General features: G+C 37.4%; 1 protein-coding gene across 1 annotated transcript in view; it reads right to left on the bottom strand.

Annotated features, from left to right (window-relative positions):
- The window catches only part of GPCPD1 (glycerophosphocholine phosphodiesterase 1), a 46835-nt gene extending 24350 nt beyond the window's left edge, over nt 1-22485 (bottom strand). The window contains exons 1-7 of the mRNA XM_072943846.1: nt 22304-22485; nt 17024-17100; nt 13995-14091; nt 10325-10409; nt 4293-4368; nt 2334-2375; nt 349-472 (exon numbers count right to left, since the gene is read on the bottom strand). Of these exons, the coding sequence (XP_072799947.1) occupies nt 349-472; nt 2334-2375; nt 4293-4368; nt 10325-10409; nt 13995-14091; nt 17024-17072 (473 nt within the window). The 5' untranslated portion in view covers nt 17073-17100; nt 22304-22485. The remainder of the gene's footprint in view (nt 1-348; nt 473-2333; nt 2376-4292; nt 4369-10324; nt 10410-13994; nt 14092-17023; nt 17101-22303) is intronic.
- Nucleotides 22486-24036: the final 1551 nt, after the last annotated feature.

The raw sequence follows: 24036 nt of genomic DNA, 5'->3' as shown, positions 1-24036 counted from the left end.
AAAAGGGGGAAAAAAGTAAAGAAGAAAAGAAACTATTTATTGCTCCACTAAGAAAAATTTAAATGGTAGAAACTACAAATACACATAAGCTTGGAAATCACTTATCTGTATCTATGTGAAAACAAAAATTTCCGGTTTGAAATTTGGAGACTAAGACACGTACCTGCAGCAACCATGAGGCAGGGAAGCAGCTCACACTCACAAGACCCTGCAGTTATGAGTGAATATGAAATTGTCTTCAAGTGTTATTTTCTTAGTTTACACACTCAAAGGTTACAACCAAATGGATCAGAATGTTACAGTATTAAATGAAGATAAATAACCTAAGTAACAGATACACAGTCATACCTAAATCTAGACTTTTTAAATTTTTTCTTGGTTATTGAGACAGGTGGCTTTTCAGAATAATGCAAACGTAATCTTATTTCAGTCTGACACGTCAACCATCCAGAATCCAGAGTCTCAACACCATCTGGTAAAGTATGAAGAAGAGTAATTATTATACATATTTTTAAAAACAATCTGATAAGCACAATACATACTGACAAGTCAAGTTCACATTCACATTTTAATACACTTGGGTTATATACCACTGACATTTCTCTCCCAAGCAAATATACAAGTAGTCTTAAATCTGTCATTGAAAAAGAACTTTTATATGAAGTAGGGGGAGATGTTAAATGAATATTAACGATTAGCTGAACTTTAACAACTAAAATAAATTAAAATGTTCTTACTGAATACATTATCAACCACAAATCTATTCAGAAAAAATACATGTTCCAAGATGGCTTCTAACCCCGCAGCTGTTCCACTGGGGTCACTGTTACACTTCTAGCTTCCCACGAGGTACCAGCTGAAACTAGTTACATCACTAGTGCTCGGAGTGGAGATACGAGGAGGTAAAAACAAAACTGTTGCGTCAATTCTGTCTTCTCACATTTATATATTCTGCCATAGATAAATTGCATGATTGTGGTAACACTGTTAGCACTGTTTACCTTGAAATTTCTTGCTAACAGAGGTAATACAATTTTCATAAACACCACAAAGAGCTGACAACTGTTTTGGACCTAAGTTCCTCATCAAAAGGACATTAAAAAAAAAATTAAAAAACTTTTCTCCTTAGGTATGATTTTTTAAATGTTCCATAACTATCAAATTTTAAACAATGGGAAACTTTAATTTTAATTTTAAAAACTCTTAATTTTGAACTCTTTTCAGAAATGGACACAGTTGGAGAAATCGCTTCCTATCCTGAGAGCTAACTAAAGATGAATTTAGGAAGATGGTGACAACAAAAACAAAAAATGAGGAAAGAAGTGCCAAGCATATATAACCACACATAGTAACTAACATATAATAGATGGATACATCATGCATTATAGCTGAAGAAATGAGAAAACTCCTCTATAAAAGCTCTCCGAAACATGTAGCATAAATAGCATCCTTTGTAAATGAAACTCTAAAACACTAAACCTATTCAAGTTTACGTTATGATATAATATACTCTCAAAATCAAGAAGCAGTTAAATTCTTATCCAAATATGGCAAAAGCATGTACATTTCTAAAGTACGTAAACACACATATGTAGTAAAACCACAACCAAAACACTCAGCCCTATTCCTTCCTGTACCCAACAGCAAAGCAAACTGATTATCAGCAATTATCTCTGGCTCACGGTGCAAGCACACATTCTGCCCTCTCCCTTTACATCTTTTGACTCCTACAGTATAGTATCTAAAATGAAAATGCAGTTTAGCATAATGCTGATACACTGTGAGAATTCCAGTCACTGACGGAAAAACTTGAATCCTTAGGATAAAGGATCAGTAAATAAACTGATGCGGAAGTTATACGAATGCACATTTCAACATAGTCGGAAGTCAGAGGATTTCTAATTAATTGTTAAAGACTCAGCCAGAGAGGTTAGAACATTCTGCGTAACCTGGATTTTACTATAAATGCATATACAAACACAAAATGCACAAACTTAGGTTATGAGTAAAGTTTCACATTTTAAACGGTTAGAATCATTTAATAACATTTTCAAACAACGTAGTTAAGTGATGATATATTAAAAGTTAAGTGTAATACTTTTATTTAATTATATTATCCATATACCTGAAGTCACCAGTCAAATAAAAAACAAAAGGATAAAATTTTAAAGCATGAGAATTATATTGGAAACTTATTTAACAGAATGTATTTGTCTCTTGAACCTAGTCTATTTACAGTATCATACTGTTGTATTTCCCTGTGCTGTCTCTAATGAAATGTAAGGTAGCATCTCAACCATATGAATAAGGATTTTCAGAACAGTCTCACTTACTGTGGATTCCAAATTGTCCATCGTCAATAATAATTTCACTTTCTAGAATTGAAGGAAAATGGAAAACCTAGTTAAAATTTTTGATGTTTACAGAATGAACAACTGAGAAATCACCCACCTTAAGGATTTTTTAAAAAATTCTAAAATTTAAAAGCAGCCCAAAATGAATAAGCATATTTATTGTAGCCCTCAATAAAGAAATCCCTTTTAAGGAGGCTATCAAACAGCAGCAGTTCTTACACTCATGGTGATTATTCACAACGTTAAGGAAGAGAAAGAAAACTCCTCGGACAGGTGCTCTAGAGGCACTGAGACAAATGTTTACACCCACCAATGTATGAGACTGACAGGTTGCTGGACAACAGTATCTCCTGGTTGATTTTTCAAACCAAAGATCTTGGCACAATTAAAATGCTTATTCTTACGTAGTGCGTATTCCGAACTTATCTAAAATATAATGCTCCTCAAATCCCAACTATTCTCTATAGCCAGCTAAAAGCTTTTCAAACAGAGTAAACTTACCTGTATACACAGAGCTGTGAGGAACTACCAAAAGAATAAATGCTGGCACATTATCTTCTAAGAGAAATTTCAACTAAATGAGAAATGCTGTTAAGCCCCACCCTCTGAGTAAAACACTAATTATCTTCCCTGCTACTTCCTTTCTCAGTTTACTTTAAACGTTAAGTCTGAAGTATTTGTAAAAATAAGTATGGTAGTTCCCAATAAAGACTCTCTGGTAGATTTCACATAGCTCTTAGGTTCAGAAGTTGTATCTTCCAAATACATAAAGTAAAATTTTCAAAAGACCAGAAACAAAATCATCCCATTTCTCAAAATAAGAAAGTATATTTAACTGCAAGATGCTTCAAAATGCATTTTTTTAAAAAAATGTTCAGTACCTAATAATTTCCAACCTCAGTATGGGACTACTATAATTCTAAAGTACACTATCATAAAAATTCTACATATATTATAAAAAATGTATTAAAACATAGAAAAAGAAAATCCAATGACGAGGAAGTAATATCTGTTTACATGAGAAGTGTCCCTGCTACAGGGTCTAGTAGAATCTCTCACTACTTTCTAATCCAAGCTAGTAACTAGCAAGGCATTAATTACCTTTAAATACTATTTTTCTTTAGAAACTAAAAGATTTCTCACCATTAAGTCAGTTTACAAATGATTCCAAGTGGGTAATTTAATGTATGTGAAATGAACTTCAAATTTTAATCTCAGTATGGAAAACAAAATTCAAAAATTCTTGTATGAAGAGAAATGCCATTTTGAGGCACAAGAAAACTGAATAATATTAAACAAACAAAAAAACCCCTATCTGAACAGCAACTGTAACATAGCCAGCAGGGTATTGGGGGAAAGATTCTGCTACAACCAAGAAGCCTGCCTTCATTCATACAAATTTATCTAAGTATTTACTAGTTTAAAAAAATATATATATATAATAAATATATAATAAATTATATATAATAAATAATATAATAAATAAAAAATATATATAATAAATAAAACTTATTCTATTACTATCCAATGTTAAAATTTGAAGAATCTTTGTTTTGGATCAATTCTTTCCTCAAAATGCTCTCAAGTTCACTGAGCAAGTAATCAAATAAAGACACGGATGCTCAGTCAAGAAGAATGCTATTGTCTATACTTTGTAACCACTCCAAATGAAAAACAAATATTCCCCAATAAACTCATCCAACCCAAGAACTTAAAAATAACTAGGCAAGCATTTCTAATAAAGTTTATAAAGAAAGGTAATTAAGAACAGTTTAGTTTTGAAAGTAAGATCCATGATATGCTAAGTGAAACTTGTAGTACTGACAATGCATTGACCTTAACTTCAGAATAAAAGTTTATTAAATCCCACTAAGCCATTGTGCAGCATATTAGTAACTTTACGCATATGCCTCAAACAGATGCAGTTAATGCCCATACCTAAAGGGGTTATTGCTCGTGGTTGTAGATGAGTCTCCCACTTGTGAACTATGACTTGACATGGACCACCGATAGTCTGCAATTTAAAAGTTAAATGTCTGCAATAATTTCTTATATCTTATTTTCTACCCATGATGCCATTTGATGTTTGTGGTCTAAGTCTTATACTAAATATGAAACCAAGAGATTCATCTTGTTAATATCAATATTATATGGCAAAAATCAGGAATGTCACAAAACATGATGAGTGCTGGAAGAAAATGAGGGTGAGGCAGTAAACAAAGAAAAATGAGATAAACGGGCATATAAAATCAACTTAAACCCATTCTTAAATCTGCCTACACGACTCAATTTTAATCTTTAACTGATATTCTGTCCCAAGTTAACAGTAAATATACTTTATGTTTGGTATGCCAGCAGTCAATGAGGTATTACTGGATGAAGTAGCTCATCTTAAGTAACTCTCCAAGTGTTCGCAAAAAGCCTGAACTATGACAGTAGAAAGAGTAAGAACAAATACTTCAAGATCAGTTTCACAAGTTACTCAAGGAACTAGCGGGCATAATAAAGCTCTTCACTACATGTATTTATTAGTAAGTAGGTAACAGGAGGAATATTAGATTTTCTCATATCATAGTAACCAGTGTTTCTACGGAGCACAGGAAACCTTAAAGGGAAGGACACAGGCATGGGTAAATCTGAAGAACCAGTCTGATTAAAGGGAACGAACATCCAGCCTTAAAGTCTATAAATTCACACAGTGTGACAATTCCTAATATTGTCTTTTGTTATCAAGTTCTCTTATTAAAAAAGAAAATAAAGCTTTACGTATTATTGATAACATCTATAGCAATTTAAAAGCAAGAATGAACTACCAACAAAGATTCCCTGTGTAATGCTTCCTAATTTTCCTTTAATCACTAAAAAATAAAAATAAAAAACAACTCGACAAATTAAACTTATGTGCCAAAATACAATCCTTAAATACACATTTAAAAAGCAAAACTTCAAAATATAACCTTACAAGGTATTTTAATTTTTTTCTTCTTTAACACATCTTCTGAAGAAATTAAGTAAAATATAGAGAAGCAAAAAGAAACAGAAACCATCCATTACCACAGCACTTTGGGGTAATCACTATCAACATCTTCACATATAATCCTCAAACCCTTTTCTAGGCATATTGTGTGTGTGTGTTTGTGTGTGTGTGTGTGTGTGTATGTACACACTCAAAGTCTAGAACATACAAGCATCCCTCTACATCCTTAAATGGCATTAAATATTCTATAACATTTTATAGGACTACAATATTGATTTCATTTAATAATAAATGTGCCAAGTGATAATAAATAAGTATGTAACAAATTAGGCACATTATTAAGTAATTAGACACAAGGGATCATTTTACCACTTAAAATAACCAGAGGTTAAAATCTTTTTTAAAACTTGCAAACTTCAGAAGTTAGAAAACTAAAATTGCATTAGCTATTCATTCATTAATCCTGGGATAATACAGGAAACACTCATTTTATCTAGCTGCATACCTCCTTGTTATAAAGGTTCACTTATGAATTGATAAACTGCACGGACATTTAAAAAATGTAAATATAAAACTATCTTAAAATATGGTGAATTTCATTTCATTACACTAAAAAATGAGATTCATTTGTTCCTATATCTGCTAGATCTTTTTAACTACAACTTTTTCTTGTCACATTTTTCTGAGTTTGTTTTTCAAACGTCAAACTTTCTAATCCTCAAAAGACGCAAATGCATACATTAAAAGCAGGAATGCTGTTTAGCAATGGGCAGCCAGAAAGAACTAACCTATTCCCTTCCTCCACTCCTCCCATGTCCTGCACCTCCCTCAAAAAAAAAAAAAATTCCTCTTTGCTACAAAAATGGTATAGATCGATATTCTTATAAAAGTCACTAATCAAAAGCGACTTGAAAAGGTGCCATACATATTAAATGTTAGCAAGGATTAAAATGAGGGGGAAGAAAAGAGAGTTTGCTTTTGTTTTAATTTAGGGGTCAGGGAACTTCACAAAGTGCTGACTGTGTATGTATATTAAATCATGTAAAAATAGCCCTGTGGGTTAAACATTTGATAGGGAACATATTTTAGTAGTAATTTTAAAAACTCCACCCCCATCTGTTTTAGTAACAAACCCACTAATCATAACAACCTAGATTTGAACAGAATGGAGTCTTGAGGAGCCAAATTCAACAGATGATTTATAATTGTGTCTACTGGTGTTTACACTAAAATCCGTGTTGGTTGGTACAAAAAAAAAGCTACAATATTGGAAAAATGAACCAAGTTTTAAAATACAAATTTCCAAAATTTTTAGGACTATTAAACTTGAGAAGGTTATCTTAAATTTTAGCTTACTGATGTTCTTTAAAATAAACAAAAAAACTAAGACCTGCGCATTGGGAAATTAAAGATCTCAGTAATGATTCCAAAACCTGTATTCCTTTATGCTAAATGTAACTAAGTCATTCTTCAAGATCTTAGGGAAATAAAGAACTCCATTCTGTAAAAGACTGCTACAATTTTAAGCACTTCAAGTGGAAGGTGGATCTTTGGAGAAAAAAGTAACAATATCAGTCCAAGACAGTATTCCATGAATGGTACTCGTAGAGTTATTTTATATTTTAGCATGTTTTAATCAGGTGATTGCTGGAATGTTTTTTAAATGTGCCTATTAACAAAAATACAAAAAAAAATCTGTTTCCATGGAAAAGTCATAATGATTGCTCTCTTAAACAGTTATTGAGATCACTCAGCAACATCAAGCATTAAGAGAAACAAGATTACCTAACATACAGACTGGGATTTTTGTTTTTAACAAACCACCAAGCAAAATGACTATTATTGTGTAATATCAATGCTTTCAAAAAACTGAAAATGTCAATCTCAACCTTTCAGATTTTCTTTCCACAATTTTGAAAAAAATGAAAAAAAAGTGCATGTAAAAGGGGCTTTGAATTTTTATCTATGATGTCAGAAGCCAAACCAATAGTTATTTAAAAATCACTTTTGTTTTTTTTTGGATGGGGAGGCAATTAGGTTTATTTACTTTTAATGTAGGTACTGGGGATTGAACTCAGGACCTCGTGCATGCACGCACTCTACCACTGAGCCATACCCTCCCCCTAAAAATCAGTATTGTTAATAAGACCAATGAAAAAACTGGTCTCCTGTAATGAGTAAACAAAGAAGGCTAGGCCACAAGAGATCTCTGGGATGCTTCAAATTCAAAGTTATCAACTGAGGGTATTTAGCATCCAGAGGATTTTATTATACTAAGAAATCACTGAACAAAAAGACAACCCGGGCTATTCTGAAAACAACTGTCTATCACAGATGACTGATTCTTTTTTTTAAAGGATTTAAACAAAAATCAAGGGAGATTAAGAACAAAGTAAAATAGTTTGTAATGAAGAGAGGGTGGGAATAGCTCAGTGGTAGAGTGCATGGTTAGCATGCAAGAGGTCCTGGGTTCAATTCTCCAGCACCTCCATTATAAAAAAAAAAAAAAGTGTAATGAATCTAATAAGTGAATGTTAACACATAAAAATTAGAGACAGATACGTTACCGAAATATAAAGAGCTATTTCCAGTGAAATGAAGGAAAATTTTCAAAGACAATAAATTAAAAACTGGCTAACATCTCAGAATGAGGAAACAACCCCTAATTCCAGCCACAAACAAGAAGGAGTGAACATGGATTGAAAAATGTTTAAGTTACATGTTAATTCAGAAATTATCTTTGTGAAGACATGAAATTAATGGATTATCTGCAGACTCAACACTAATGTTTTCATTCCAGAAATATCTACTATTTTTGTTTCCTATGTTTAAATCATATTTGTCACCTGTAATATTTTAGAATTCAACATAGTAACATCTTACTTTAATTCTATAAAGTGTTAGAACATATAGCTGTGAAAATTAAGAGAAAAATGACTTCAAGATTCTTAACTTCTAAAGCGAAAGCACTATGCCAGAGCAAATTACCAAAGAGAAAATATGAATGGTAAAGTTTTATTTATAGTTAACATTTTTGTGATTCCAAGGACCTAAGAAATCTAGAGTTCAAACCCTTCCTTTCACAGATAAGAAAGCTGAATTTTGAAGGTCAAGTGACAAGATCACAAGATTTGTAGCTTAGGTTCTAGAAGTGCTTGGATAGATGACCTAAAACTTTTGACCCAGTAAAATTAATCCTATTACCACTTCAGTTTCTCAATGCTTTCATAATTATTCTGCTTTCCAATCATTCTTTGTGTTTATAAAATATATATTCTAATAATTTACATCATTTCAGAATTTAAGATTCCTTGAACATCAGTTCTATCGTTTGACAATGGACTATCGAGACAAAGTTTCATAACTGTTTCTATTAAAAATTGTTTCATTTTAAAAGCGCCACCAACGTTAAAAAGAAATGTCACTTTAAACTGGCATGTAGGGGGAGGAAAAAACCTCAAGCCATATGCATGGGATTTTATGTAGCTATTTACTCTATTCCATGAAAAACATACTTACCATGGCAGCCCCTGCATCACACGGTACATGTGTACACGATACAGAGCACCTACTTAAAGAAACACACTCACCAACACATACTGTAAACTTTTGCAAGTATTACAAGGGGAAAAACTTGTTTCTTACTGTAAGCAGACTTCTTGCCAATTTTTTGAAAAAAGCATTTTGGAACGATTTGCTGCTTTTGGTTACAGTTTTCAATGAAAAGAGAAAATACTGTAGGTTGGCTTAATTTGACCTGTGTTGACAACAGTCTTACTTTAGGAAACTATGCCCAAAGGACTCCTTGTGATATATCTCGTCCAAATGCCCCCTTCTGTAAAATTTACTTTATTTTACATGTTACAAATTTCACATACCAAGATCCTCAAGTAAGCTTCCCAAGTGATGAGCGCCATGACCCACAAATCTATGCACAATTGTTCACTTTACACTAAAGAACTTTGCCCCGATATACAACCCCACGCCAATACATGATCTTCTCTTAAGCCATTAAAGTGAGACTGTTGTCAAGATAAGCCAACACAATGATCGACCATAATGTAATTTAATTTTAATTACTGAGTATTCACAATATATTCTTGGAATAAGAAACGTAATAGGTGCAAAAGACAGCTGAAGTGGGTTTGTCATTTTTTTTTTTAATAATGGTGGCTAAAAGAAGGAAAAAACAATGGCTGCTTGCATTTTTTTTGTACATGTAACAGGTATTCAAGGACCCCGAAGGGAAATGCAATTTTAAAAAGGCCTAATCCGTGTTTTGCTTCTTAGACTCCTGCCTCAGCCCTTGTTCATATGCAGCCCAAAGTGTGTTCAAAGGTAAAAATATGAAGGAAAAGAATGCTTTCAGCAAATAAGTATCTTTAAAATGAGAGAGAAAGAATCAACTTTCTTTTCTAAATATGAAAATGATCCCAAAATAATAAATCATCGTTAGCAAGCAGATTCAGATTTAATAGATACTCCAAAGGTGTTCAGAAAAGATCCTGGTCTATCAATACCATCACTGAAAAAATCTAAAAGGAACGACTTCAGTTTTGACGGGAGTTAAACAATGCAGCCACTCAGAGATGACTGCTGTGAAACACATTTTTTAATCTATTATTTATACCACAGAGGAATTTAAAAAAAAAAACAAAAGAAAAACCCTTACTATTGGTTACTAACTAGTTTATAAAAGTTACAGAAAATGCACACCTACCAAGAACATTTACCATTAAAACCAATTCCATGATAAAAATATTGCAGAACATACTTACTATTAGTCTTTTAAAAATTCCATTAGCAGACATTCGTCTGCCTCTGAAGTGGCTACTTCCTTTCTTTTTGGTACTAAAATGTTATTACTAGAGTTCTTTTCCTTATTTGATCAAAACAAACTCATTTTACTGTTAATGTTTCCAAACTTAAGTTAGTTGCTTTTGAAAGAAGTCAGTTTTCTAAAGAAATTGGAAACTAGATAAAGAAAACATACCTTTGGTTCTAAAAAGCACCCTTTGAAGTAGCGATACTGAACTGATACTCCTCTACTGAGTACAATGGTTGCTTTCCATAACATGCTATGAGGGGAAAAAAGGCAGCAAAATTAGCATCAAACTAAAATACATAAAGACTTCATAATTCATAAACCCCCTTAAAGGTAAGATCTGTGACCAGTATCATTTATTTATTCCTAGACAAAATGCTACTCCAGGTCTAATCTGAACCAGGGACTAGGAACACAGCGATAATTAAGGTAGAAAGAGCCCCATCCTCAACGAGATTGCTTGCTTGTTGTGAGTAGACAAACAAAATAACCAAATAACATATACAGGAAGGGCCAGCTGGCCTTCCCGAGGTGACAAGAGGTTTTGGAGGGAGAGATCTCAACAAGGAAGAGCTGTCTGAGCTGAGACTTAAGTGATGAGCTGTCCTAAGAGCCAGGAGAAGTATTTCAATCAGAAAACGCAAGCAGTGCAGATCTCCGGATCTCCTCTGACACCCCACTTACCTAGGGGTGTTACACAGCTGCTAGGAGGTTCTGAGCTCATGCTCCCAGCTGTTCCTTGCTCTGTCCTGCCCGGCCTCTGGCTATTCCCTTAGCCAAGCAATCAGTGTCTGTATCTTACTTGTTTCAACGCAGTGTCTTCCTCTGAATTATGCTATGCTGACATATTCTAAGGCTAGTTCTAAAGCTTGGATTCAGTGAAAGAATTCACTACAATTCATGACTATAACTGATTTTTAGCTTCAGACCAATGGTATCCAAAGCATGGTCCCAGGACCAATGGTATCACCTGGAAGCCTGTTAGAAATGCAGATTCTTGGGCCACATCTAGATCTACTGAATTAGAAACTCTGGGGGAGGGACCAAGCAATTTGTAACAAGCCTCCAGGTGACTCTGATGACGAACACTTAAGGTTGAGAGCCTGAGTCACAGATCATTACCCAAACATTAATTCAGCATGAACAGCTCAGTGACTATAAACGGCAGCTCCAAATGTTCTCCCATGATACCAGATGGCTAGCACTGCTCCCCACCTGGCTCTGCCAAGGCAGGTTTTAGGGCATTATCCTCACTCTGACTCAGCCCTGGTTCCTAACAAGATATCCACAATCAGCTGTCACCCATGGTCCCAGCTTCAACAATCAGGTTAACCTGGTGTAATAAAACACACATGCCCTGGCTGCACCATGGGAGACTCTGGTTCCATCGGGCTGGGGTGGAGCCTGGTCATGGGGAGTTTGATAGACTCTGGGTGGTTGGTCGAGAAATGCTGCTGTGAGGCAAGGGCAGCCTAATGTTTGGCACACCTGCCGCTACTACTTTTCTCTGATAAGCCTCAGGATCCTTTTCAACACAGGGCTCCAGGCAGATTCCACGAACGCTGAGGTGAAACTAACTTCCCATCTCCGCTACAAAAAAACTGCATGCTTCCAGTATTATCTCATCCATAAAACAGTCAGCCTACGTATGTGAAACCAGCCCCAGGTGTGCACAGAATTAGTGGGAAGCTTTGAAAAAATATGCTGGGGACCCCCTCATGCACTTATTAACAATCTTCCAGGAGTAGGGTCTAAGCATGTGTATTTTTTTAAAGGGCTTTAGATTCTTTAAGGTTTTTTTTTTAAGTGATTCCAACGTGCTCCCCTGGTTAAGAAGCACTAAATGAAAAGATGAGATGGAGAGAGCAAACCAATGAGTCTTCTTACTTCACTGCTCTAAGCAAATATAGGAAAGTTAAAATGAACCAGAACTGTTCACTGACATCAAGAATGAACACAATCAGATGAAACTCAAGAAAAACCAGCAACGAGGGGCAGTGAGAAGGTTTACTGCCCCTGCCTGATTCTGAATCATCCTCATATCCTCTCTCCAAAATACCATAAAATCTATGAGGGCAAATAAAATCACAAATAATCCACATTTTCTGCATTATTAGGAAACAATACCACAACCTTCAAATTGTTTCCAAGCAGAAAAAAGAACTCCCAACAGAACTCGGCACCACAAGTTTGTAGGTACAGAGGCTTAAGAGACTGAGAAAAAGAGAACAGAGGACTTAGATGCAGAGCACACTGATATCCCAAAGAAACAATTCTGAAACACATGAATGTTGTCTAAATGCAAAGATTTGTTTACCTTTTGTATCATCTACATATATCACCTTGTGTCATCAACTTGCTCTCTCTTTGTGAAGCATTCTTTATCTGCCATGTATGAATCAGTTAATTTCAGTGTACAACCATGTCAAAACGGCTGGTTCCTTAAAGTTAAGAAGTTAACTGTTCTCCTTCTGTTCACATCACATTCCAAGTCTGGAATAAACAGGTGACAGAGCAGCTCAAGAGTTCAGAGCAGAGGTAAACGACTTCAGAAAGACAGGTTTCACTTCAGACAGGAGTGACTGATCCAAAAATCAAGGAAAAATAACCCCTTGAAGAAAATAAACATCTCGTTTGTCTCTGGCTCCAATATCATTTATCAATGGAACTCAACGTATAAAAACAACAGAACTGGCTGAGAAAATGTGTCACACTAATGACAACAGGGAAAAGGGTGCTCTGTGTACATGTTTTGTTTTCTCTTCCTTAGCTTACATTATGGTCTTGTTTTATCTTCCTTGTTATTTTCCTTTGTTTTGCCATCAGTGTGAACGATCAGCTTCTGTTTGCTTGCTTTACTCTACCTGTCCCATGACCAAGGCTTCTGGTCTACACACTCAGTTCAATGAGATGAGCCCACGATGACATGGATGGATGCTCAGCGATGTCAAATTGCCATAAACATTCCTAAATGCTTGCTCTCAAGTTTCGTATTTCTCACATCACGCACTGACAAAGTCTTTTGTCTACAACTGGTCCACAGGCTACATTTTTAGTAGCACTGCACTGCTCTCTGGGGGCACTGCATGTATTTGTATACTATTTAGAATCCCCTCATCGCTCCTTCTTTACCCCCACACGTACATCTTGACAACCCGTGACAACCTGTAACACTTCAAAATATCCTCAGGTGGAGTACAACCATTGTTGACATCACTGATTCTACCCTAACCCTGCTACCATGCAGGTGAGGTAACGAGGACCAGAGCTATTAGATCTGCCCAAGATCACAGATACCTGCAGAATTGAAACCGGCCCCCAGATCCTCCTTTCCCTGCTCCAGGGCATCAGTACACCCACGCTAAGTTGAGTGCTGTGCTTAATGTCAGCAGCGAACTCATTTCATCACGTTAGCTAGGACATCTACATGAATGTTCCACTCCCTCCTATTTTTAATGCTATAAACATCTCAAGAAAATTATTTCATAGGCTAAAGCAAAAGTTAGATCTTTTATCAAGAATATGTACTAAGAAGTCAAAAGATAATGCCTTAAAGTATTTTTAAATTAAGAAATAGCAATATACGCTAGTTATTTAGAAATGTGGTAGTAAAAGAACCAGCCAAGAGCTGCAAACATCTGAGAGGTGGAAATTGAGAAACAGAGGAACTTGTTTTTTTCACAGCAAACTTTGTAAAACAATTTCACTCTTTATGCATATATGATAACTGATAAAAATTAAAACTAAAAGAAAAACATACACCAAGGTGTCTTAGAAACCCCCAAGTTTATAACCTGAATGTCACGACTATTCTGTAACCTGACACATTCATGCTTACCTTTCACCTGTCTCATTCTCTGGAAGAAGAGCCACCGCATTTTGAGGATTCCAGTTTCCCAAAGCCTCACAGCTTCCACATATTGCAAAAACTTCTCCTAAAAAAACGCACAACCAGTTACAGCGGAATAAATAGGAAAGTCTCAAATTCTAGTTTTAGGAAGAAAAGAGCAGTCAGTTGCACTAGTTTACCTGGATGCAGAGTCCGCGTTAGCAGAGATGGAAGAGCCTCACTGGAGACGTGGTGTAGACCCAGGTACCACAAAGCACCTGCCTTATTAACTTGACCCCCCTCTACAGAACCAAGGCCAGAGGAAAGGAAGATGTACAGGACAGACTTTTCTTCATTGTTCAACTACTTACTGAGCCAGTAACAAGCACCAAGAAGACAAAGTGATCAAACCACAGTCCTTGTCTTCAAGACAGCTTCCGATTTAAAGGTGCAAACACTAAATGCATATAAGTATTCTAGAGAAATAGCAGTTTTTTTCAGGAATTCTAAAAATAGCTACTAACAAGTTAAAGATCAAGAAAACTATCAAAGGGACAAAAGCAATGTAACAACAAAAAATCCTCACAACAAAGACTTATATAGTGAAAATCTAGTATTCCTTAATAAAATACTCACTTCATCTGAACATTTCTCAATAGATAAACCAAACATAGAGCTCTACCTACATTTGCTAAATTTCCTATATTTAGCAAAACTCTACAACTCCTTGGATAAAAGTATGCAGAAGTCTTTGATTTATACATCAACACATTCTGAACTACTATTATTAACATTCATTAAAAAAAATGAACTGACTACAATTAACTGAGCCCAAAAGAACAAAGGTCAAGACAAACGCCTCCACATTCTGAGGGGAACCTGGCTTCCAAGCTAAGGCACTACTCTAGGAAGACCAGGATTACAGTGGGCCTTAGCCACACGCGTAACTGCCTAAAACTAAAATTCCAGGTGTGGTAGTCCTTCAGGAGCTTTCAGCGTTCTTAATACATATGGGTAAAAGCATAGGGCAGCTATGTATAAAGATTTCATGTTATTTTTTCATCAGTCCTCCAACCAGATTTTTTTCACAATTAACTTAGGTTATACTGACCTTTTCTCTTTTTTTTTTTAAAGGATAAACACTGTTGCTAAATACAAGGCACAAATATTCATTCCCAAGACCATTCTTGCTGCTCTGCACGGGTACAGCATACACTACATTGGCTCCTAGCTCGAAGTACAGGTTATCATAAAATCACTGACGGGGCCTTCTTCTACTTCCTTTATAAAGGAGAGTCTCATTAAAACTTTTTCATGCAGTCAGTTATTTCTTATCCCCACACAAAACAGCAGCTGTTCTTTGCTCTGGAAAGAACGTGTATTCTACGTGGAGAAAGTAAAACTTGGACAATTGGTGCCACTTTCCCCCCACAAGGGCGCCTTCATCTCACCAGTTCCCTCCTGCAGTGCTGCTCTGTCTCTTTGCTGACTGCCTCTGAATATGGCTTCTATGAAGAAAACGTTTACTAGAACACTTTTTTTAATTGGCTTTCATTTATAAAAGATTACAAAGACTTGAATGCTAATGAAAGGAATTTCAAACAGCACTCCCATATATTCTTTTTACTTGTTCCCTCTAACTTCACCTCTCTCTGCCCTCTCTCCACATTCAGCAGAGAGCACCAAGGTGGTATGAGGTTTGGGGGGAGAGGAGAGTCTACCCCAACACCGCCCTCTCACCATCCCTCTATCTTTCCTTCCCACCTACAGATTCATCTGCGTTCACATCCACCATTCTCTTTCCTCTAGTCCTTGAGAACAAGAGTTCCACCTTGTCAAGCAGACCATTCTGAGGCTAATTCTGTGGTCAGTCCATCTGCCTGACACGGCCAGCTCCTTCTAGCTTTAACTGCCTATGTATGAAAGTATGATAGATTTCTGAGGTCTTCTCTCCACAGAGGAGGCTACACACTGTACAAGAGGCGAGCACTTGACCCCAGGGAGCCAACTCCATCAACTAACTATCCATCTTTGATCTGCAGAATCTTGCCCAGAGGGAAGCTGTACCAGATTACCTTGGCTAAGAATCTGAACTTGGACAAACACACACTGTCAACTGCTGTGATGGCTGCTAGAACAAAGATGCTGGATATACAGAATGAATCATTCATTCATTCCTTGAAAATATATTTACCTCTGCTCTGAGCCAGACACTATGCTTGGTACAGGAATTCAGCACGAATCAAAGTCCAGAAACCAGAAAAAATGTTTTTCATAGAGCTAATTACCATCTATCCACAAGCAAAATTACTCAAATAATTCCATAAAATCAGTAAGAAATACTACAAAAAGTCCTGGAACCTTGAATTTCACAGAGACCTTAACCTAGTTGAATGTGGGAGGTTGGGGTAAGGAGAGTCAGGAAGGCAGGGGAAGGGAACAGATCTAGGCAAAGGAAATAATTTAAGAATGCCCCAAAGAAGGGAAGGAATACAACAGATTTGAGGAAATGGCCAGTATCGCCAGAGTATACTAAACAAGGAAGTATCAAACCCAGGTGTGACACTGCTTCGCCATGCTGTCTGACACTCACATCATTTCACACTGCTTTAACAGCAAGAAATGCAATGAAGCTTAACAAATACAATAAATACAATGAAGCTTAGCCAAGGTAATCTGGTACAGCTTTACAAGTAGGGAAGAAACTTAGCTAAATATTTCACCAACTTCTCACACTAGAAATATTTCCCTCATTTTCCTACTACTTAAAAATCATAGCTCAACCATCCCTGTCCTGTGCAAAATTAAATTCATGCTTTCTTGAAAAACATGAGAATAAGATACATTATTTGGGAAGGTATTTTTTTTTTCCTTGAGTTTACTATGTTCCGAGCACATTTCTGATATCAGGCATGCCCTAAAAATATTTGCATCTAAAAATTAGGCCCACTCTAGTAACAACTCCGTATTTAAGATAATCTAGATAAGAAAAATGCTCATTTAATTAAAAAATGTTTTAAAGTAAAGTTTTACAATACCTGGTAAAAGAGTTCCTCTTATTTCAAAGGTAACCTGAGAAGGTGTCATTCTGATGGATTTACTTCAGGATGTCGTGCTAGGGAAAAAAAGAAGACATCATTGTTAGTATATGAAAACATCAGCTCTAGATAGCTGCCACCAAGAAACAAGTTAAAAAGCACAGAAACAAAAATGAATCTCAACTCTGATCAAAGGATTTCAGAGACCTTATATAGAGAGCCTGAATGATGTAGGAAGTACCTAGCAAGTTTTAGGGCCTAGTGTTACAAACCGATTCTTTAAGAATGTATGGACCAGAAAAACTGCAAATCAACTGTCTCCAAACTTATTTTTTTCAAGAATACAAGACTACCTTGTCACATACTTTCTCTTTTGATAAGCAGCTGTTCTGAACTCAACCTATCTTTCCTGACCAGGCTCAAGTTTATAGTGGAGGAAAACAAACAAAACCCAACTAGCGATGGATAAAAGCTTGGCTCCAGGGGATTTCTACTTTAAGAAGGTTCCAATCTTAATAACAAGGAAACAACCAAAGAACTTAAGTACCACCTACTGAAACAAACTAGCTATGTTCTGCAACATTGAGAATCTGCTTCTAAAGCGTACATGAGCTTTTTTTAAAAAAGGAGGGGGGGGGTATGGCTCAGTGGTAGAGTGCATGCTTACTGTTAGTTCTGAGGTCCTAGGTTCAATCCCCAGTACCCCATTAAAAAAAAAGTCTAATCACCCCCCATCAAAAAAAAAAACAAAAAAATTTAAAAAGAGACAACTCTCCCCACGCAAATCACTCCTCAGGTTTTCTCTGTCAACCACAGGACCATCATTATGCTAGTTCTGTAGACTTGAATTTAGAGTCTCAACTCTGCAAACTATTATCAAATCCAGTAGATTCTAATTGATCTTACATACATGCCTTGTTTTCCCCTAAAGTTTAAACGTCATTCAAAACTCTAATCTACTTTACATTCTGGCTTCCCAATCGCTTTCCTACAATACATTTTTTGTCAATTAGAATACTCTTCCTCAAGTCCCTGGCTTGGAATCACTTCCATTACTTACACAGTAACCCCTAAACCTGTGATGTCCTCTACCGCTTATCCACATTTTCTCTCTAGCTTATTTTTCCTTTCTTCACTATGTTTCCCAGCCTAACCATTCTGTTTAGTATCCCTTAATTTAAGTACCTGAGAGAAGATAGGAAATTTAAAAAATTTTTTTAATGTATGTCAATTCTCATGTAATTTATAGACTTTAAATATAAAAAAGATATACTTCACACAAGGTCACATCATATTGTATGTAACTTCTCCAATTCCCCCCCAAACTTCTGCACCCTAATCCACCAACGTTCCTAAAAGAATTCCAATCATGTCCTTAATGTCATTTCCATTAATTCATCAACTTAAATTTTGTTTATTTGTATTTACACATTACTTTATTAAAAAAAAATCCTGAATTACTTTTCCGAGCTATTTAGCTCTCATTTCCCTATGCTCCCTTCCCCTCCCTGTGACCCACACACACAACTCTGCAATGGGCACTTAAGGTTCACTGGCATCCACGGTTAACCACACTTCTGAGTCAAGGTAGATAGAGCTATAGCAGCAGTTGTCACTGGAGGGAATTTTGCCCTCCAAGGGATATTTGACAAGGTCAGGAGACATTTCTGGTTGCCACCTAGTGGGCAGAGGCAAGGAGTGCTGCTCAGCACCATGCAATGCACAGAACAGGTCTCCACAAGTAATTGTCCAGCTCCAAATACCGATATAGCTAAGAATGAGAAATCTCACCTCTAATATCTAATATCACAGGGAGCTGCGGTGAGAATCAAGAGTCCAGGCTCAACGTTAGCTCTAAACCATGTATCATTCCACTTACACCAATTATAAAATGTAAGTACTGAATGCCTATACTCAGCAAGACCACCAGTCAATATGGCTTCATGTCACTTGGATAAATAAGTCCCTATTTGGCAACTCTACCATTTCAGTTAGAAAACCCAAGACTACACACTGGAGAAAAACCTGTCCTTGATCAAATTAGGTACCTTAATCTACTTTCTGTGTCTAAGAGTAAACACGATCTATTTGAAGCATATACATCCAGTTCTAGCATTGCCAAAGCATGTTCCTAAATCTAAAAATAGCTCTAGATTGTTACCCTCTCATTAACCTATCATTACCCAAATATCTTAATAGTTGTCTTTTAACATGACACGTGATATGAATCTGAGTATAACCCTAAGAGTACAAATATATCTTTCTAAGTAAAGTAAATAAAATGATTCATTGAAGCAGTGTAATCATTTAATTAACTTATAACATACCAAGAAACCTTAAGGTTAGCAAAAAAACAAAAAAAAGCTTGGCTTTTAAATTACTGAATTTCAAGACAGCAAAAAGCCCCATCATCCAGCAAACGGCTGAATAATCCACCTCAAAGTGTAACTTGTACTTTCACCCAGTGTTTACTGCCACAGTTAACTAAGGACAATCCCATCTACATAGTTACAAAGTTGGTACTCAGTTTTTGATCAATTGTAAGTAACTATTTTAACCAACTTTAGGGAAGTCATATGTAATTATTCCTATGTATCAAAACCAACAACTGGTATAAAATTATCTCTAAATATCTACTGCATTAAATGGGAAACATGTAAATTTAATTTAATGAAAAGGAAATCAATGGATGATTAAAACTGAGCCTCTCATTCTTAAGGTTGCTAGTATGAGTGGCTACAGTAACTTGGCTGGAAATAGCTGCAGTATATACACTATACAAAGCTACATACTCAAGCAGGAAAATATCCCCCCAAAAACTTCCCCAGATGTCAACAAAGCATCATCTTCCACCATTGCTGAAAGTCATATAATCTGTTCATTTCCATTTGCCCCATCCCCTAAACTTAATACCACACCAAATAAGACTCGTTGGAGCTGCAGCAGTTTACTTGATCATGGACAGAGGCCAAAATTCTGGTGCAGGACTGAAGCAAACAATTTTGGCATCCTGCTACCGCTAAAGTAAAACAGTGCTGTGGAACGAAAAATTTACACAACCACCACCACTTCCTCTCCTTCCGAATAAGCCAAAAAAAAACCCCCAAAACAACAAAAAAACTCAACTTAGGTGGGGGAGTCTTCTAGATATACATAAAACAAGAGTGATGAAAAATGCTAGTCATTTTTACAAACATGAACTGACTGCAAGTAATTTAACCAATTTACCTATAGCCTCACGTAGACACTAAGCTTCCTGAGACAGGTTTTTGGTTTTGTTTTTAAACATCATATCCATTTTATGCTTTTTTGCAGATAAGTATTAAGCAGCATTGAGACTTTGAGTAGTACTTAACACTACGTTAATGCTTTTTTAAAGACTCCAGTGATTAGCAAGATGACATTGTAATTTACATTTTAAAAGTATCAGAGTTTTTATTACCTGGCAAAATAAATTTTACTTTATTCTTTTTTTGTCAAATAAACTACCCCAACACATTCCTTTACTGGTTTGCCAGCTTGGGGAACAAAAAGGAGATTTAAGCAAAGGTACAGAAACATTTAGTTTAGAGCTAAACTGAAGTCATTTTTAGCTAAAATGTGTTTTTCTGGCCACAAAGAACATATTTCACTGTTTTCCTTCAAAGTTTTTTCAGAGAAAATGCTGTTTCCAATTCTCTGCTCTTTCCGAGGCTCCAGCAGCTTTGATCCACACAACTGGCTTTAAGAAAGGAGTATACAAAATACCTAGATTTTTCTGGGTTAATTTCTGTTCATCTGGGTAAGAGGATCATCATGCCCCTGCTACTTTGATCCCAGTATACTTTGAGCCAATATTTTAATCAAATCTATGAAGACATGAATGGATTTTTATTGAGAAAGCACTTCTGGAGATTTCATTAAGTCTTTGATCATCTTTCTAAACAATGCCGTAAAATTTTTCCAAAATCTTTTCATTTCATTTTACTTTATTATTTTCATACATATTTCATATTTTTTCCTGATTCAGTTATACACAAAGATTGGATTCGTCTACTTACTTTTTGTACATATCAAATTTTACTCACCCTGCCACTGGGATTTCTTTTGTGGTCATTATTTCTGAGTCCAACTTTTCTGTCTTATTTTGTCTAGGACGAATATTGGTTCTTCCTAGTTGAGAACTGACTGAGCCACATCCAGTTTTACCTGTTTTGTTTTATTTATCTTGTGTTATTCGTATCCAGAATGTTAGGAGTTGCAAAAAGGAGTGATAGCTTGCGTTTACTACTTAGCTAAGTCACAACTGTCAGAAATGTAGCAAGACGGAGAAACAAGAAGGGGTAACGTAGTGGGTAAGAATTGGGCAGAAATAGGAAGGGCAACAGTATGAGTATGAGTATGAGTATGAAGAGACATCAAGTCCGAACATCCCGCTTGGTTCTATCAGTTCTTCTCTGTGTTACATCAGTCTGGACAGCTGCCTCAAGGAGAAAGATTTCTCTACAATTCATGACTGAATTTATGTCCGATTTTCTTTATAACGGAGCAGTGGGGTGAGGGGGGGCTGATGAAGCACCTAACTGATGGACGCTTTCTCCCAGAAATCATCAAAGCAATTTGAAGAGCCCTGGAAAAAGTACAGCTTTTAAGAGAAGGGGCAGCTGTCTTAAAATTGTATCAAGGACACTGATGTCTCTTCCTGGAACCTTTTCCTAAAGGAGTAAGGCACCTTGGTTTCTTGCAATAACTCAATTATACTAGCATGTCCTAAACTACCTAGTTAAGCAATTTCAGAAAATAAGCAGTTGTCATAACACTATTAATCACTTAAGGATAAAGCCGCAGAGCGGTGGTCGGCGAGGGGCACGCTGTGAGTTAAGGGGCACACAGACGACTCCAGCTGCATCTGTTTCTCCGTTCCTTAACTCGGTTCTCTGAACACTCGTGGCGGTGCTATGCCCTCTGCATTATGGTATATCGACAACACTTCACAAAATTTCCGGAGGGGAACTGAGCACCAGGCAGCCAGCCCAGCGGAATCGTGGCAGCGAACAATAAACAGGATAAATAGGTGCTACCCATCGGCTTACCGGAGCAGAAGTCCAGGCCGCGGTTTCCCCGTCGGGCAGTCCCCGCCCGGGCTGGGGGTCCCTGCCCACGCCTCGACCCCCGGGGCCCGGCGAACCCCCCCCCGCCCCGGCGCGCCCCCGGCCTCGCAGCCCTGACAGCTCGGCGCCACGTGAGCGACCGCCGCGGCCCCCGTGCCGAGAGCCGGAGCCGCCCGGCCTCCCGCCTCACCTGCCGGGTCCGCGGCTTCGCGCCGCCGCCGCCGCCTCCGCCGCGCCCAAGAGCGAGTGCCGCGGGCCGAGGTGCCGGGAGCCCGCGGCCCGCGCCTCTCCAGCGCTCCCCCAGGTGGCCCGCTGCGGCGCCGAGCTGCAGGAAGCGGCTCCGCTCAAACCGGTTTCAGCTGCTCCAGACCAAACCGCCGGGCCACCCCGCGGGGCGGGGCCGGAGGGCGGCGGGGCGGGGCCTGACGTCACGTTCGGCGCCGTCCTGACCAATGGGCGGCCGCGCGCGAGGGGCGGGCCCGCTCGTTCCTGGAAAGGGCCCCACGTCGGCGGCGGGGGGCGGCTCGGCTGGGCTTCCCCCGGGGTCCCCGGCGTCGGCTTTTTCCATTGGCCCGGAGCCACGGCGGACGGCGGCGCCGAGGAGACCTGGCCTCAGGTCGAGGATGCGTACCTCAGTCCCCAAAGCCGTCTTGCGACAACCGAAGGTGGAAGGTGGAGCTGCGACTCTGAATTGCATTTTCCCCCCCACCCATTGGAAAGCGAGGAAAATGAGCAGGCCTGACGTTCTCTGGAAACTACCTTTCATTATAAAATAAGAAGCCCCCTTGGATAAAATCTTAAGCGTTAACGAGAATTAGGTGACCTAAGATGGGTGAGAATGTGTACCTTCGCTACGCAAGGCTTGGTGTTCGGACCAGCAGCATCATCTGGAAGCTGTCAGAATTGGTCCCTCGGGCCCGTCTCAGAGCTGCCTATTAAAAGCGCATAAATGCGATTGGGACATTGTGCTGTACACCAGAAATTGACACATTGTAATTGACCTTACTTTAATAAAAATATATATAAAAAATAAAATTGCACTTAAGGAGAGGTTATTTGTGTGTAAATTGAAGTTTGAAGGAACTTTTCCGGAAGCTATAGAGACCCTTTCTGCAAAAGTTGTAACCCTTTATTTTCTGAAAAAAATCTTCTCTACCAAGAAGAAAAAGCGAAAAACGCTCTCCTTTGACGGTCCCAGAAAAATTAATCAGCATTTGCTACTCACCTAACTTAAATTACTACCTTTCCAACATCAAGGTTAACCGCTGGTTAACCCATAATAGAAAATCGTTAACAGATGTCATTTAAGTCAAGTGAGATACTGAAAATTTTTTTAAAAAACACGTTTTTAGGAGATTTTGAAGGACTCTTATAATAAGAGGTAGCTCAAGTTGCAAGTTGGTTGGAATGGGCCTATTGAAAAGGTGTTTGGATTCCATGAGCTCTAGCTTTTCAATAGCTTCTAGTTTTATAAATCGAATTTGATAATTGAGCTTGGATTAGATCCCAGGGCATTTCTCACAATGTTTTCCAGTCTGTTAATAAATAATTAATAAGTGCCTGGTTTGTGTGAGGCACAGAATGAAATGGTTTCTTGATGGCACTCGTTTTAGCCCCAAATTTCTTAAAGGATTAAAATTTCCTCCTAATTATGTACCAGTATTTGCTAGAGTCAGCTGCTGTACATTTCCCAATAGCTTGGAGTTGATTTCATTCCTCTGCTGTTAGTCATACTTCAATGATGAATTTCTTTCTTACGTAAAATTTGCGTCCTTTAAATATTTATAGTAGATCTTTATTTTCCTATAATCACCATTTAATCAAACTATTATTTGCCTGATGTTTATCGTTCAAGTTAATGGATCGAATCCATGCTCCTTCCCTAAATTCTATTGAAGAGAGGAATTATGCATATTTGAAAGT

This window comes from Vicugna pacos, chromosome 19 (assembly GCF_048564905.1).
Source record: "Vicugna pacos chromosome 19, VicPac4, whole genome shotgun sequence".
Lineage (NCBI taxonomy): Eukaryota > Metazoa > Chordata > Mammalia > Artiodactyla > Camelidae > Vicugna > Vicugna pacos.
This window is presented reverse-complemented; position numbering and strand designations above follow the sequence as displayed.